The 17,159-nt window shown below is 38.5% G+C and overlaps 1 protein-coding gene across 1 annotated transcript; it reads right to left on the reverse strand.

Annotated features, from left to right (window-relative positions):
* Positions 1-308: 308 nt before the first annotated feature.
* Positions 309-7,603, reverse strand: bcl6b (BCL6B transcription repressor). Its single transcript, XM_053629326.1, has 12 exons — positions 7,293-7,603; positions 6,703-6,762; positions 6,371-6,591; positions 5,656-5,889; positions 5,240-5,407; positions 3,828-3,990; positions 3,439-3,659; positions 3,137-3,228; positions 2,825-2,980; positions 2,531-2,661; positions 1,918-2,055; positions 309-1,730 (listed from the first exon to the last, which is right to left on the reverse strand). The coding sequence occupies exons 3-12, from the start codon at positions 6,586-6,588 to the stop codon at positions 1,581-1,583; spliced, it is 1,671 nt and encodes a 556-aa protein (XP_053485301.1). The 5' UTR covers positions 6,589-6,591; positions 6,703-6,762; positions 7,293-7,603; the 3' UTR covers positions 309-1,580.
* Between the last annotated feature and the right edge of the window lie 9,556 nt (positions 7,604-17,159).

Raw genomic sequence — 17,159 nt, forward strand, 5'->3', positions numbered from 1 at the left:
TGGTTTGAAGATCTAAAACTGTTTAGTATGAGATATACACACCAACAGAAGAACTCGGTATGCATTACTTTATTTGTTGAAGTATCTTATTAATACCATTTAAGAACATTCCTGCATGGACATTTTTGTTTCTAACACACACACACACACACACACACACACACACACACACACACACACACAGAATGATCACAGACACTGTATTTCCAATTAAAAGAAATTAATTTAATTTTAATTTATATAAAATAAGTCTTGTCTTTGCCCAGCAAAAGAACTTTAGATTTGACAAAGTCAATAATATCTTCATCCACAGCATCAACCTTTACATTTATTCTGTCTGGCTTATTTGAGTCCTTGGCCTGCTTGGACTCTTAGACTATCAACACCATCAACAAAATATACGTTTCCTTCAATCAAAATTATAGTTATTACCAAATCCAGGATTCAAGACAGCATTTATAGTAGTGTTACTAAATAAATAGGCTCCAGGCCTTTTTAGATTAGTAGGGCAAAAGAATTGTTAATGTGTAAATAACTAGAAAATAATATGTTTAGGCTGTCATTCTCACATACACTAAGTAGGAGAACATGACAACCATTGACTTACTAAGATACAGCCAAGCAAAAAAATTGTTCCCTTACTCAAAAAGAAAAAGAAAACAAACTGGTCTATACCAAATATGAATTCAAATATGAAAAACTCCCATAAGCATAACGTTTCCTACTTGCAAAGACGTTCTTCCACTTTACATACAAAATTATAAAATTTCACATTATCTCAATCAAACTCTCTTTTTTTATCCGTCACAAACATACACATCATTTCATCACACTTTTCCTGTCCATCACTTCGCATTTCTAGATCTCAACCTTTTTTTGAAAAATTATATTCATTTCTTACCCAACTTTACTTGTACATCCAAACTCCTAATACACCCCTCCACAAACCATTTACATTACTTTAGGAATTACAATCTACTGAACTGAAATATTTCTCATAGTTATGTTACTCCAAGAAGCAACTGTAGATTATTTGCAGTTTACTGATGATTAACAGTAGTATTAATTTAATAATGGTATTCTTTCCATTTTTTGATCGTTGTATCAGAAAGTAATATTTCAACAATTGTTTGTTCTTATTTTAATGTACTGTCCCTGTCATTTGTCCACAGATTTAAAAAAAAAAAAAAAAACAGAGAGAAAGAGAACACTAAGCCAGCCAGATAAATAATAAAATAGAAAAGTATGATAATTAATAAAAGTCAGCACATCTAGTGCAGGAGAAAAGCATTTCTGGAAGGCATTTGTCTGTTTTTAAGTATATATGCTTTCCAGGAATGCAACACTCCACCTCATTTTGTAAAACAGGGATAAAAGCTTAGTAGTTTCCATGCCTTTCTCTTCAAATTGAACAATTTTGTAAGCCTTTGTCCATAGCAGAAGTTACAAAGTGCTAACTGGGAACTATCTGAGTATAATCAACCTCATTGGAATACTAGAAAACATTATATCAGACCCTAAAACTTGCCAGGGTACAATAGGACATTGTGAATTAATGGGTGACTATTGTATTAGATCCTTCAGGAGGGCTGCAGTATGGCTGGTCCAGTCTGGTATGGGTCAGCCAGGACTTTATAGCGGATCTTGGTGTTGGTAACAGCACCATGCTTCTGCCTCAGATGTAGCCTCAGCTGGCTCTTATGACGGAAACGCAGATCACACTTCTCACACTGGCACAGATGGAAGGAAGGAAACAACGGACAAATAATGACATTAGATTTATTATGCTATTATATTTGTATTTCCTTGGCAACCTCATACAATAGCTGATCATTTTACAAATAGTGCAACACAGGAACATTTTACTGATCTTTTTGTTTTAAGTGTGACTCTGCGTTTATGTTAGGTAATACTCACACTGTATGGTTTCTCCCCTGTGTGAATACGCAGGTGGCTCTTCAAAGTCTGCAGGTGACGGAAACGTGTTCCACAGGTGTGACATGGATATGGCTTCTCCCCAGTGTGGATCAGAACATGGGCACGCAGGTGAGCCACCTACACACATACACACACAACTGTAAGTGATCTGGACATATACTGTATGCCTAGTACAAGTTTTAAAAAGAATCTCTATGGATTTGTGCATGACTTCTCTCTCATGTAATGTTTCTGTATGCACATCATGGCAACTGGCATTCATAATGCTTTAATAATGATTTTATTGAGATTTTTTTTTATTTATATAATGCACTATTTGAGTGTTTAAACATTATTGGAATACTAGAAGATATTATACCACGCCCTAAAACTTGCTCGGGTACAGTAGGACATTGTGAATATGTCAGTCATATATGTATATCATGATAATTAGCTTCCAAAATGCTATATCAAATAGTGCACTGGCCTGCCTGCTGTAGCACACTTACTTCATTGAAAGCTTGGCAATTAAGTAATACCAGTACCAGTATAAATATTACCAAATTAGCATATATTACATATGTATATATATTACAGTTTTTGTGTACATTACCTGGACAAATCGAGCACCACAGGTGTCACAGCGATACGGCTTCTCTCCTGAGTGAATGCGGGAGTGGGTCTTCAAATTGGCTGGACGATTAAACTGCGCCCCACAGACATTACAGCGGTATGGCTTTTCTCCTATAGAATCAGGACAGCTTAAATTAACAACTGACAATTATCTCCTGTAAGTCAATCTGGATAAGGGCATCTGCTAAATGCCATAAATGTAATTGTACAATTCAATGTGACTTTAGAATACTGTTTTTCACATTGAGCTTGTCTGAGAAGTAAAACACCTTACCTGAACAGGTAGGCTTAATGCTCCCTTGATTTCCTGAATAACAAATCACTGGGGAGTGATTTTCAAGCTTGACTGGAAGCTTCCCAAAAGGATGGGCATTCTGTTTGGCACCATCTAACACAGGAGGACATGGGCGCTGATACAGAGAGCAGAGGTCTAGGGACAAAGACACATCCCATACAATGTTATTTTTAAACATTTTACATGAACACAATGAACTGTACATAATCAATGCACCCATGACAAAATCATTTTTAGTTGCAGTTTAGCAAGCTTTATTTTTTTACATTTAGAAATAAGGACTGTTCTGACCTCTAGTATCCAGGGTAACAGCTGCTGGCGGTCCCTTGTAAGTGTCTGCTGTGTGTGGTGAAAGTCCACGGTAAGCTGTGAAGGGCGTTTGTCTAAAAAAAAATTGGTTTGTCAAATATATATATTTTCTCTTTTGCATCTTATTATTATCATGTTATGAGCAACAACATAGAATCTTATTGCATTTATTTTTCAATTATCAAATATTGCCATATGGGATTCTGACATTACATCTATTAAAGATGATCATAATATAAATATGAATAGATGTGTTGTAAATTCCATCACTTAATTGAACCTACATATCATTCAGTCCATGTCCAGCAGTTGACCATGCCTCATCGGACAGTTTTGGTGTTATGTCTGCCCTATCACTAGAGGAGGAGTGGTCAAAAGTTTGTGGCTCCTCCCCTGGACCTTCCTCTTTAATGGGTGTAGCACATAGAGGGTTCAGGACAATATATTTGTATTTCTTCCAGTTACAGGCCTTAGGGTCAGGAGTAGGTCTGGATTCAGAACGTTGCTGTAAAGAAACACACACACACACACACACACACATTAACATATGCATAGCTAATGCTATGCATATACCTTACCATAGCTACCCATAGGAAATATTTGGCTAAATACATGAGCTACTCACAGTAAATACAGGGCTACATATAAACACTCACACACAACGTCAACATACCTTCAGTTTAGGGGAAAGATTACAACCGCTGGACTCAGCCGGTGAGTTAGGCTGACCTCTGGACTGACAGGGACTGCCTGGAGATAGGGCTGATGATTCAGAGCTGGGAGCAGGACTTTGGCATGTCACTGGTTCTACTGAGGCTGAGCTCTCTCCAGGAACTCTACATAGGAGCCAACAGTATGTGTTGATAATTATAATCAGAGTTGGGTGTAACGTGTTACTAATGGCTTTTTCTGATAACACAGTAATGTAATGCATTACATTTTATATTTATGTAATTTGATTACAGTTATTGATGTCAATAAAATTACGTTACTGCATTACAAATTTATTGTTAAGAAAACAATATTAAGTAAAATGTATTTTTAAAATAAATCATGTCCTGCAGATTTTTATCTTCAGCCCCAAATAATTCTCCACTTGGAGCGGTTTGTCACCACATAACTGAATGTCAGTAAAAGAAGACTGCCTGTTATTTTTATCTTCAGTGAACGGAGGTGAGACCAGTCAGACAGGGTTTATATGTGGAAACACTCGTGTCTTATTGCAGGGGTTCCCAAACTTTTCCAGGGCAAGGCCCCCCAAATGGCATTAACATTTGACCGAGGCCCCCCTTTTGCAAGATGTCTTTAAAACACATTAAAAATACAGACTTCTGAATATATCCCACTTTTTTTATTAATAATTACATCTTACATCTTTACATTACATTACATTAGGAATTAATTGAGTGTGTGTGTGTGTGTGTGTGTGTGTGTGTGTGTGTGTGTGTGTGTGTGTGTGTGTGGTTGTCTGAGAGTGAGAAATAGAAAACATACATTTATTTATTTTTCACACCAAATTGTTGAGGCCCCCCGGGCGCCCCCTGGCGGCCACCAAGGGGGCCGCAGCCCCCACTTTGAAAATCACTGTTTTGTTGAATGACAGTCTCCAGTTCTGCCAAACGCTAGCTCACACAATCCTGTGCCTCCCCTTGGCTAGCGACTACAAACTAGCCTAGTTTTATATTTTATCGGTCTGGTAGTCCTACAAACAGTGACAACACCTGAGGCAAGTTTTATGATAAATCCAACTTTTTCTGATCATGTCACACGTGCTAAAATTACTGAAAGAACTATGAGTTTCACTTAATTTTGTAGTTTTGTAGGTTTGATAGGTTTTTAAAGTAACGTGAAAGTAAAGTAATTAGTAATCTGATTACTTTTTACATGCAGTAATCATTAATGTAATCAGATTTTCATTTTAAAAGTAGTAATTAGTAATCTGTAGTGGATTACTTTTTTGAGTAATTTACCCAACACTGAGTATAATATACCAAATGTGAACTACAGGATGTTATTATTGATTGTTCATATAGTTCAACCATTTCACCTGCTATCTCACCCTTTCCCCCTTTCTCCCTTTCTCACCTGGCTCGGGCAGGGCGGGGCTCCTCCGTGTCCACTGCAGGTCTGGAAGGGGAGGAAGAGAAAAAGGGATGGGCTGGAGGTGATCTGCCACCAGGGCTCACTGCGAAACTCACATAGGTGTTTCTGGTTGCCAGGTCCACCAGAGGAGGGCTTACACCGACTTTTTCACTGCAAGGGACAGAATGATTCAGCTTTCCATAGTCTACAGCAAACAGTGTAACTAAGACATGAGAATGCCACCATGTAATTTACATGTGGCAGTGATATGCACTTCAGTGCTTTATGGATCACTAAAAACATACATATCTTTTCCAAGCTTCACCATTATTGAGTACAATTTACCAAAAAAAAAGTATTATTTTTGGTATGCTGTTCTGACCAACTGTAAGCTCTCTGCATCTATCTCCAAGTCTCACCTCTTCTGTAAAAATGCTCTGCAGGTGTCAGCAACATGCTCCATCTGCAGGTAGGTGGCAGCGGCGAGCACACCGGGCGCAGTGCCAGGGCTGAGAGGAAGGCGGGAGGTGTACATGAAGTCCAGCAGCAATGCCACACTGCCCACATCTAGGCCCTCTGGCAGAGACAGGGAAACCCCTCGCTCTCCCACAGCACTGGTCTTGTGGCGGGAGAACAAGGAATAGAAGAAGCCACTGAAAGGAAAGAGACACAAGGCAATAAGACACACACACACACAAAATAAATCATATGATCATAGGTAAGAAAGACACTAAACGTACTTGATCACCTCAGAGATTGAAAAGAAGAATGGGGGAAAATCAGTATAGATAAACAAGCCTGGATTTCAGGATTTGAGATTCAAATATATCAAATATATATTTCATTATATCAAATAAAGAAAAAAGCTAAAGACCTTTACAATGTTAGAAACACATTTAGAAAGTAAGCTACACAGATTTCCTTCAAAAAACATCATAAACCTGGGGTGAAAATGATTATGGAAACATGCCAGATATAAATGGCCTCTGGAGAGTAAAGAATGACATAATCATCTTCAAACAATAAGGTGTTTTGCTGAAAACAGGATCAGCAGAGGAAGGAGGGTGGGAAAGGGAAGAAGGATGGGAGGGAAGATGAGAGGAAGCAAATGGCCCATGTGTCCTGCAAACTGACCTGCATGCTATAAGCACTGCACAGTGGGCGTGCAGCCGGGCACTGCCCACCAAAAGTGTGGCATCAGTCAAGATGTTGCGATGCCGTAGTTCATTTAAATTGAGCAGAACATCATTGGAGTGGCGTGTGAATTCCTTTACATATCCCTGCACCTCCACCACCAAGTCACGTCTAGTGGAGCCCTGACGATCTTCCATAGCCAGCTGCATTTTGCTCATTGTCTAATAGAGGAAAACAAGTATATAATCTCCATTTATAACACACTGCTTATACAGTTTTGCACATTTCCAGAGAATAAAATGAGAAAAAAAATGTTATCTTGACTTTCTTACCCTGTGAGAAGAGAAAAATCTAGATGGATCTGTTTGGGGAGACCAGCTCCCTACTCGTACCTACAAATAGAGAATGGATTAATTGAATCTCAAATCAGAGCATTCCCTAATCCAGGTATCTCAAACAACTTAGATGGAACTCTTTAATACCACAAATTTTTAAAAATTATATATAAATTGAATGTGAGATTGATGTGAAACTGGTGACAATGAAGTCAATCACTCATTAAAAGCTTAGAAAGCCCCATGGATTCCACAGGAAAAACAAACAAACTGCAAAGCATATCATGAAATAAACCAATAATGAATAATTATGCAGGATTCAGCACACTCATGCACACGTTCTGAAAGCAGCAAGCAATGGCTCTCCACACATGAAGGGCCCTTAAAACATTTCACTGAAGCTTCATGTGCTGTAAAAGCACAAAATTACCCTTTAATCTTCAAAATAAAACAAAAAACCTTTCACTTCGTTTAACATGCTTTCTAAGGAGTGTTCTGGATTTAAAAAAATACCCATGAAACTACACAAATCCAAGATATTTAAAAAATAAATAAATAAATTTAAAGTACGTTCATCTTAAACTCACCCCGACCAGCAGGGACGAGAACGCAGCCCACCGTGTCTGTGTGACCCCTCTCTACCACTGTCAATCCAATCCACACACACAGACTTCTGTGCTCTCTTCTCAGATGTTTATTACAACTGGCCAGGGCAACTGGAGGGAGGAGATCCTTTATAATGTAATGCAGGAAGTTCCATGTGGCTGGGCTGCTCATTTCCTGTGTTGGTAGAAGACATTCTATTTACACTGTCCTGGGAACAGCTTCCCAAACCTTACATGCTGATTTTAAACCATGACAATAGATTCATTAAAACTGGCCTCAAATCAGGGCAAAAACTTCATACCTTCCTGGATCTTTGTTTCCTTTTCCCCAGGCAGCCCACGCGTGCAGTGGAAGAGCCACAGGAAAAGAAACCAGACCCCAACATGTATCAGGTATTTATAGTTGTTTATTGGAGTCTTTTCTGTTTTACCTGCCTCCAATGTAAAGTGATGGCAGGAAAAGAGGGTTGTCTGTTTTGGATCTGTAGCCTAACTGTTTATTTGTGTGGGTGGTTTTATGCAGAAAATGTGTTAGAGTGCGTGAGCGGCTGAACAGCAGGGTGTATGAGTGCGTGCCTGTGTGCTTGTGCGTGGGCACACATGCATTGTCAATGGGTCATAGGTCTAATAACACTGTCCAGGAGTTCACTTAATCAAAACAAACCTCTACAACCATGTTTGACTCCCTCCTGGACACAGGAACTGGTGCAAAAAGACCAAAAGATTTTTAAAGACCCCTCAATTCCTCAATCTGCCCTGCAATTCAGACATAGTGTTATGGTGGACATATGGACCAATGAACCAACATTGTGTTGTTTGAACAGATATCAGTAACACGTAAGCGTTTACATTAAGGTTCCCTTAACTTGTATTATTTAATGCATTAGTTAACATGAACAATCCATGCACAACCCCAGCTCTGAAAATGTAGGGACAGTATGTAAAATGCAAAAAAAAAAAAAAAAAAAAAAAAAGAGTCATTTGAAAATTCAATTCACCCTGTACTATATTGAAAACACATTATTTGATGTTTTACTTAATTTAATTTTTGAGAATATACACTCATTTCAAATCTGATGACTGCAACACACTCCAAAAAAGTTGGGACAGTCAACTGTTTACCACTGTGTAACATCGCCTTTTTTAATAACACATATTAAGAGTTTGGGAACTGAAGACACCAGTTGGTTAAGTTAAACAAGTGGAATTTTCCCCCATCATCCATTATGCATTTCTTCATGCTGCACAACTGTACCGGGCCTTCGTTGCCTTATTTTGCGCTTCATAATGCACCACACATTCTATTCACATTCACACACATTCTGTTTTATCCAAAAACTATTTGAAATGTTGATTCGGTGGACCACAAAACACGATTCCACTGTGCTACTGTCCATCTCAGATGAAAACGAGCCCAGAGAAGTCAGCGGTGCTTCTGGACAGTGTTGATGTCTGGATTCTGCTTTACATAGTACAGCCTTAACTTTGGTGTTGGCAAACGGTGTTGACTGAAAGGTTTACCAAAGTACTCTGAGCCCATGTCAGGATCTCCATTACAGACTCATGACGGTTTTTAAGACAGTGACGTCTGAGGGATCGGAGATCACGCGCATTCAGAAGTGGTTTTCGGCCTTGCCCTTTACGCACAGAGATTTGACCAAATTCATTGAATCTTTTAATTATATTGTGCACGTCTATAAGGTGAAATGCCGAAAATCCTACTGATTTCTCTGTGAGGAAAATTCGCTGATGCATCTGTTGCCAGATTGGCGAGCCTCGACCCATCCTTGCTCTTGAAGGGCTAGTCCTTTTTTTTTGGAGGCTCCTTATATACTATGATTAGACGATTGCCTCACCTGTTTCACATCACCTTCTTATTTCAGCTTGCCACGTCGCTATTAGTCCTAAATTGCCCCTGTCCCAACTTTTTTGGAATGTTGTATGCATCAATTTCAAAATAAACATTTACCTTAAAAAAAACTACTTTGTTTGCATCAGAAGTAATTTTAAAACAATAGATTAAAGGCAGATTTATTTCAGCTTTGATTTACTATATTAGAATTCCAGTGGGTCAGATATTTACATACACCTAGTTGACTGTTTCTTTAAAATGTTTGCACAATTCCAAAAACTGACATAATGACATTTAGAAGCTTCTTATTGGCCAGTTGCCATAATCAAGAGTTAATTGAGAGTTCACCTGGGGGTGTATTTAAGGGGTGTACTGTTTGCCCCTGGTACCATGGGAAAATCCAAGTAACTCAGCCAAGACCTCTTACGGAAATAAAGTAGATACCCTAATTGATTTAACACAGGAAATATACTCTATGATAACTTGGAATGTATGGAGTTGTGAAGAATTGAGCTTGAATATCTTAACCTAAGTGTATGTAACCTTTGCTAATGTTAATTAACGCAGCACATATTGTTAGTTAAGGGAAGTTAAATGTAATGTATTCTGGTAAGAAATATTAGTAAGATACTGTATATTAGTGTGCTTAGTGTAATATCATACAAACCTTCATAGACATAGATTACTATGAGTAATGTAAAACAAAAATAAGTAAAGAAACAAACAAACAAATAAATATTAAGATAAATTTACCAAACCTAAAATAACCTTAAAAAACATGTTTCATGTTTTACCTTAATCCAGTGCATTTCTCTGTTATTGTGCCATTCAGTCAGGGTGGTTAAATATGGAACACACCTTCTCTGTTGCACATTAAGCCTGTAAGCACATCTTTCTCAGCTTTGTTAAACATTGACTAATACCGGAAACAACAAATCACAATATTGCTTCATATGCTACATAGTGACAGCTAGATCCTTTGAATTTAACCAATAATGTGATTTTAGGACATCTCACATTATTGCAGAGTGCATGACTGCTACACCATACATATCTTTTCAGTCATGTTATGAGGAAACGGCATCTTTCCTCTTTACTTAAAAAATCTTTGCTTAAAAAAAAAAAAACTATTTGGTTGAGCATTGATCCAGGACTAATGCTTGTCTAATACATCACAGATAACATTCTGAAAATCACACTCGCTGATACTATTTGATCCGGGTCCTGCCCTCAGTCTAGAAAATCCTGTACAAAATTGCTGCCAGGTCAGTGGGTGAAACAAGATTGCACACCGTGCTCAGACTGCTGACACAAGCTGTCGGCCGTTTCAGTCTGGTTTCCTGTGACTTTGTGAATTTGTGAGTGTATGTGTGCTTCATGGCCCTTGTTATGTGCATAGTGAGGAAGGAAATAGGAGAGTGAAAAAAAATGATACGGGGTAATACCCTTCTCTCACAACTCGAAAACAACACCCAGAGAAATGCAGCACACAGATGTACAGGAACCATGGAACACCCTCTCCGCCCCCCTACAACCTCCACATCTCCTCGATGCTTCCTGTGAGCAACACACACACACACACACACTCACTCACACTGAGCCAGCCATGAAACGCCTGCACAGGACATCCGTCAATAAGGTTCAGCGGAGAATGAGAATGGGGATATGAGGCCCACTTAGGTCTCTAATAGATTGAAAACAAATGGGAAGTTACCTCATCTTGAACATACTACATAGTTCATGGAGAGGTTCTGGCACACAGACGCTGCTGGCACATTTTCAGTTACAAATAACATTATAACATATATCCTTTATTGTAGATCTTATGGCTAATGGGATTACATGTTTTATTCAAGAATTTTCCATGGTCAGCAGCCAGCACAGCCTGTCTTTACAGTATTGTGTGCGTATATATATATATATATATATATATATATATATATATATATATATATATATATTTGTATTGTATTGTATAGTGTCTTACAAGTTCAGTTCTGCACAAATGAAAGTATTGTACTAAACTCATTATGGCAGATCAAGCTCCCTTTACTCTCTAAACAGCCTCAATTCTTTGTAGCATGGATTCCAGAAGATGTTGGACACATTCCTTTGAGATTATGGTTCATGTTGACATGATTGCATCATGCAATTCCTGCAGATTTTTCAGGTGCACTTTCATGCTGCAAATCTCTCATTCTACCACATCCCAAATGTGTTCTATTGGATTCAGATCCAGTGACTGGGAAGGCCACTGAAGAACATTGAACTCATTGTCATGTTCATGAATCCAGTTTGAGACCATATTTGCTTTGTGACATGGTGCATTATCATGCTAGAAGTAGCCATTAGATGATGGGTAAATTGTGGCCATGAAGGGATGCACATGGTCAGCAACCATACTCAAATAGGTTGTGGTATTCAAAAAATGATTGATTGGTGTTAATGGGCCCAAAGTGTGCCAAGAAAACATTCCCCACCCCATTACACCACCTCCACCAGCCTGGACTGTTGATATAAGGCAGGTTGGGTCCATGGATTCATACTGCTGGTGCCAAATTATGACCCTATCATCTGTGTGCCTCAGCAGAAATCGAGATTCATCAGACCAAGCTATGTTTTTCCAGTCTTCAACTGTCCAGTTTGGTGAGCCTGCGCCCACTGCAGCCTCAGATTTCTTTTCTTGGCTGACAGAAGTGAAACCTGATGTGGTCTTCTGCTGTTGTAGCACATCCGCCTCAAGGTTTGATATGTTGCAAATGGTAAATGGTCTGCACTTATATAGCGCTTTTTTAACCTTAGCAGTTCTTCATTGCTCTAAAACAATGCTTTACACTGTTTCTTATACACCCATTCACAGACACACACACTCACAAACCAATGGCTATAGAGCTGCCATGCTCTCCATCAGGAGCAACTTGGGTTCCTTGCCCAAGTACACTTCGGCATGTGGAGACATGTGGGCCAAGAATCAAACCGCCAACCCTACGATTAGTGGGGAACCCGCTCTACCACCTGAGCCACAACCGCCCCATTATGCAGTCTGAGATGCTTTTTTGCTCACCACAATTGTACAGTGTGGTTATCTGAGTTACTGTAGCCTTTCTGTCAGCTTGAACCAGTCTGGCAATTCTCCATCGACCTCTCTCACCAACAAGGTGTTTTTTCTTTCACCATATTATGGAAATACTCAAACCAGCCTGCCTGGCACAGTCACGCATAGGTCAAAATCTCTGAGATCACACTTTTTCCCATTAAGATGGTTGATGTGAACATTACCTGAAGCATTTGGCCTGAATCTGCATGAGTTTATCCTACACAATTGGCTGATTACATACTTGCATGAATAAGTAGGTGTTCAGGTATTCATAATAAAGTGTTCAGTGAGTGCACTACTGTGGGCACATTAATCTCACATTGTTGCTGCTGATGTACAATATGGGCAAAATCCTAGAGAAGAAACTATTCATTTCTCTGACCTCTAGTTTTTTTTAAATGCAAGTCAACAGACTTGTGCTACCCACAAGAAAGCAACTGTGTGATTTTGAAACGTGTGATTTGACTAAACATACAGCCAATACACTAACATGATTCGGAAGTACCTTTTGGACTGAGGTGTAAAGTGCATGTGTGTCTTTGTGTTCATGTTTGTTTTGATGGAGCTCAGAATCAATTGTGTATTTTGTGTGAGAGGGACACCGAAAAAAGAGAGAAACAAAACAACAGAAGAAGAAAAATATAAGGAGATGTGGGTCTAGGCGACTTCCAGGCATTGTGCGAATAACGGAAGAGAGGGGGTGGCCGAGGAAAAGTGAGAACATTACTGAAGGAGGTTCACCAATTAGCGGAAACCGCACAGTCTGTCAGACTGGCAGCAGCACCACTTTTATCCAGAGCTCTGTGTCGCACCTACTGTCTCACAGCACTCTCTTACTCTCTGGGTGGGGTAAATCTATCTACTATGTGTAATTCTGCTGCAGGTCGATAACTGTTTATTAACTTTATGCAATATGAGGGGCTAAAACATTACTAAACTAAACGTTACTCAGTTTTTTACATATGTAGAATAAAACTAGACTTAGATTTAAAACATATATCACTCTTTTGTGACTCTAATATAGTGTAAGTCTGGATGGAGTCTACATTTTTGCTGATTGACTGACCACTACAAAGCTATGATTTATATATATATATATATATATATATATATATATATATATATATATATATATATATATATATATATATATATATATAAACAAACACACACACACACGTAATAATTTTTAATCATTTATGTTGCTTGCCTAAAGCACCAAAACATATACCAATCCAATGATCCTTGCAACCATAAATGCAAGTAACAAAGTCATAAAAACCACAAATTTATAAGAAATACATTTTATACATTATTTTATATCATGGCAAAATCCACTATTGCAGCTGTTAAAACAATAACTGCAGCCATGATAAACGGCTTCTTCCTGTTGAAGCTGTTGTGGACATATAAGGACATATACAACAGCTATCCGGTTGGGCTGAAGTGGAGAGGGGGTTTGTTTGTCCTCTTTAGGAAGGTGACAGGAGGCAGAAACATGGGGGAAAAAAACTCGATAAGAAAAACAATAAAGAGAAATACTGAACATGAGCTTCCTTTGAAGTGGAATGTAGGAGCATTATGTAGAAGTGTGTGTGTGTGTGTGTGTGTGTGTGTGTGTGTGTGTGTGTACATTTTGTTTTTATATCATGGTAGGGACCACATGTCCAAGGAAAACAGCTTTTTAACAACTGCAGCTTTTATTTAGAAAAAAGCCATATCACCCTGCAGGGTTGAGTCTGGCCAGTACCTGGTTGGGAGACCTCCTGGGGGAAACTAAGGTTGCTGCTGGAAGTGGTATTAGTGAGACCAGCAGGTGGTGCTCACCCTGTGGTCTGTGTGGGGCCTAATACCCCAATATACTGACGGGGACACTATACTGTAAAAACAGCACAGTCTTTCGGATGAGACGTTAATACCAAGGTCCTGACTCTCTGTGATCATTAAAAATCCCATTCCCCCATTGGCTCTTATCTATCATGGCCCCCTAATAATCTCCATCCCTGAACTGATTACATCACTCTCCTCTCCACTAATAGCTGGTGTGTGGTGGGCGTTCCGGTGCAATATAGCTGCCGTCGCATCATCCAGGTGGCTGCTACACACTGGTGGTGGCTGAGGAGATTTCCTCCATACAATGTAAAAGCGCTTTGAGTGTCTAGATAAGCGCTATATAAATGTAACTGTAACTGTAACTAACTAACTAAATAATAACAATAATAAAAAGCCAAAATGTGTCCTTTTAGTTACTGAGGTAAACGTTATGGTTAGATTGAGTGCAGGCATACTATTTATTAGCTGTATTATTCATTATGTCACAAGGAAAGTCAGACAAGCGTGTGTGTGTGTGTGTGTGTGTGTGTGTGTGTGTGTGTGTTTGTGTGTGTGTGTGTGTGTGTCATAAGTGTGAATAATACACTATTCATTTCCTCAGCAGTCTCTCAAAATGGTGGTAAATTACTGGAAAGTGAAAAGGGCCATGTGGAAGCCCATGAATCAAGCAAGAGTGACAACTACCCCAAGGTCATGGGAAAAGTAGAGAAAGGGGGGTTTAGATGTGGTTACCATTATAAGCTGTAAACTCCACAATTAACTCACTAATCAATTTAAGAGCCTTTTTCTTTTTTCTTGATAATAATGATATTTCACATACAGTGCAGTATATATTTTAATCAACTTAGTGTTGTTAATGGGAGGTAATGTCACACGCCTTTTAATAATAAATAAATCTGAAGAGAAATCAGTGCTAACAGCAGTACCCTATTCTCACTCAACAGTCACACAAAGTGAGGGTAGTGTCCGATCGAGCCTGAGGCATTCCCTCAGGTTTACAGTATGTGAAGAACCAATGTTCCATGATGGTTCACTTCTGACATTTAAATAAAAATAATAATAAACAAGTGTCTCTATCATATACAGAAATCTTTTGTATTTAGGGTTGTATTTATTGTGTCCCATTCTGCCCTGTGCCCAGTGTTACCAGAATTGGCTCTGAATCCACCACGACCTTGACCAGAATAAAAGAGCTACTGAAGATGAATTCATTCATTGTCCACTCTCTGATTCTAACTTCACTTATTTTATTAAAAGCATTTTCACTTGTTTGGTGAAGTAGTTACTGTAAGACTGTAAGTTACTGTAAGCTTAGATAAACCTGTGTTTTGTTTGCAATTGTTTGACATCCATGAGAGCAGAGTACTTCTGTGAATTTTTTTTTAACAAAAGATCAAAAGGTTAAACAATAAAGACAATTTTTCACAGCCTTCTTTTCTCTTATTTACCAAGGGTGCCAATATATGTGGAGGGCACTGTATATACCTAACTTAATTTCTATTTTAGTCTTTCAAATACATTACCAGCTGCAATATATTGTATTAGCTAAATGCATTACTTTATAATCTGAGATTTATACTGTATGTGCATAAAATGTAGCCTATAGCTTTGTGACTCCAGTATAGTCTAAAAATTATTCCAGGAATTATGGTATAGCCCTGTCATTTCCTCTTGACATCAACAGGTTATCTTTTCTTCCATGAATCACTGGAAAGCCTATTCTAACTGCAATACAGTTGTTTGTTGGTGTGAAATGACATTCTCATCCATGTATCCAAGCATTTTAATATAATTTGAGGAATCCTTGAACAAATCCTTCTCTAATGTGGTGTAAGTTTTACCTACACAAACCATTAGTGTCTGTAGCCTATCTGCTATGCAGAAATTGTCAGCACCCTGTCCCTCTTAACCATCATAAGACCACTGCTGACCAGAACGTATTTGGGTGGTGGGCCATTCATAGCACTGCAGTGTCTTCATACATCCTCAGTTTCTGACCACAGGACTGCTGCTACTATTTTCAACCCAGCAGAGACACTGAGTTGTTTGTTGAGAATGGGGTCCACTCAGTAATTTTATAGGTACAAAATGCATGTCTGTGGTATGTTTACCTGAAAAAGGGCTGGAGCTGTATATACAGTGCCCTCCACTAATATCAGCACCCTTCATAAACATGAGCTAAGATGGCTGTGAAAAATTGCCTTTATTGTTTAACCTTTTGATATTTTGTTAAAAAATTCACAAAAATACTCTGCTCTCATGGATGTCAAGTAATTGCAAACAAAACACTGGTTTATCAAAAAAACTTTGTTAAATATAGGTATGCAACAATTATTGTCAGCCCTATGAATTCGAGAAAAATATATTTGAAGTATATTCCCATTGATAATTTACTTTTTTTTTTAGTACACCTGGGTGACTAGGAACAGGAAATTGTTCAACCATGACTTCCTGTTTCACAGGGGTATAAATATTAGGTGACACATAGGCCAAATTCCCTTAGTTATTCCCTTAGAGAGGTAATCTCTCACCATCTTAAAAAAACAGCTAAAGACCCACCTCTTCCATTAACACCTAACCAACCCATAAAAAAAAAATAATAATTTTTTAAAAATAACTCTGGCATTTACACCTCTACTCTGCGCAATTTGTTTCTTCTGGAACTCAATTAACGGATCGTGTATGGTAGCACTACTTGTATTGTTCTCTGCTTGATATATCACTTTGCTTGTATTTTCTCATTTGTAAGTCGCTTTGTATAAAAGCGTCTGCTAAATGAATAAATGTAAATGTAAATGTAAGTTATTCATAACAATGGGTTAGACCAAGGACTATAGCTGTGATTTGCGACAAAAGGTTGTTGAGCTTCACAAAATTTGAAGTGGCTATAAGAAAATAGCACAAGCATTGAAAAGACCCGTTTCCACCATCATGGCAATAATTAAGTTCCAGTCAACTGAAAATGTTATGAATCAACCTGGAATTGGACGTGTGTCTATATTGTCTCAACGCACTGTGAAGAGGATGGTTCGAGTGGCCAAAAAATCTCCAAGGATCACAGCTGGTG

This window comes from Ictalurus furcatus, chromosome 7 (assembly GCF_023375685.1).
Source record: "Ictalurus furcatus strain D&B chromosome 7, Billie_1.0, whole genome shotgun sequence".
NCBI lineage: Eukaryota > Metazoa > Chordata > Actinopteri > Siluriformes > Ictaluridae > Ictalurus > Ictalurus furcatus.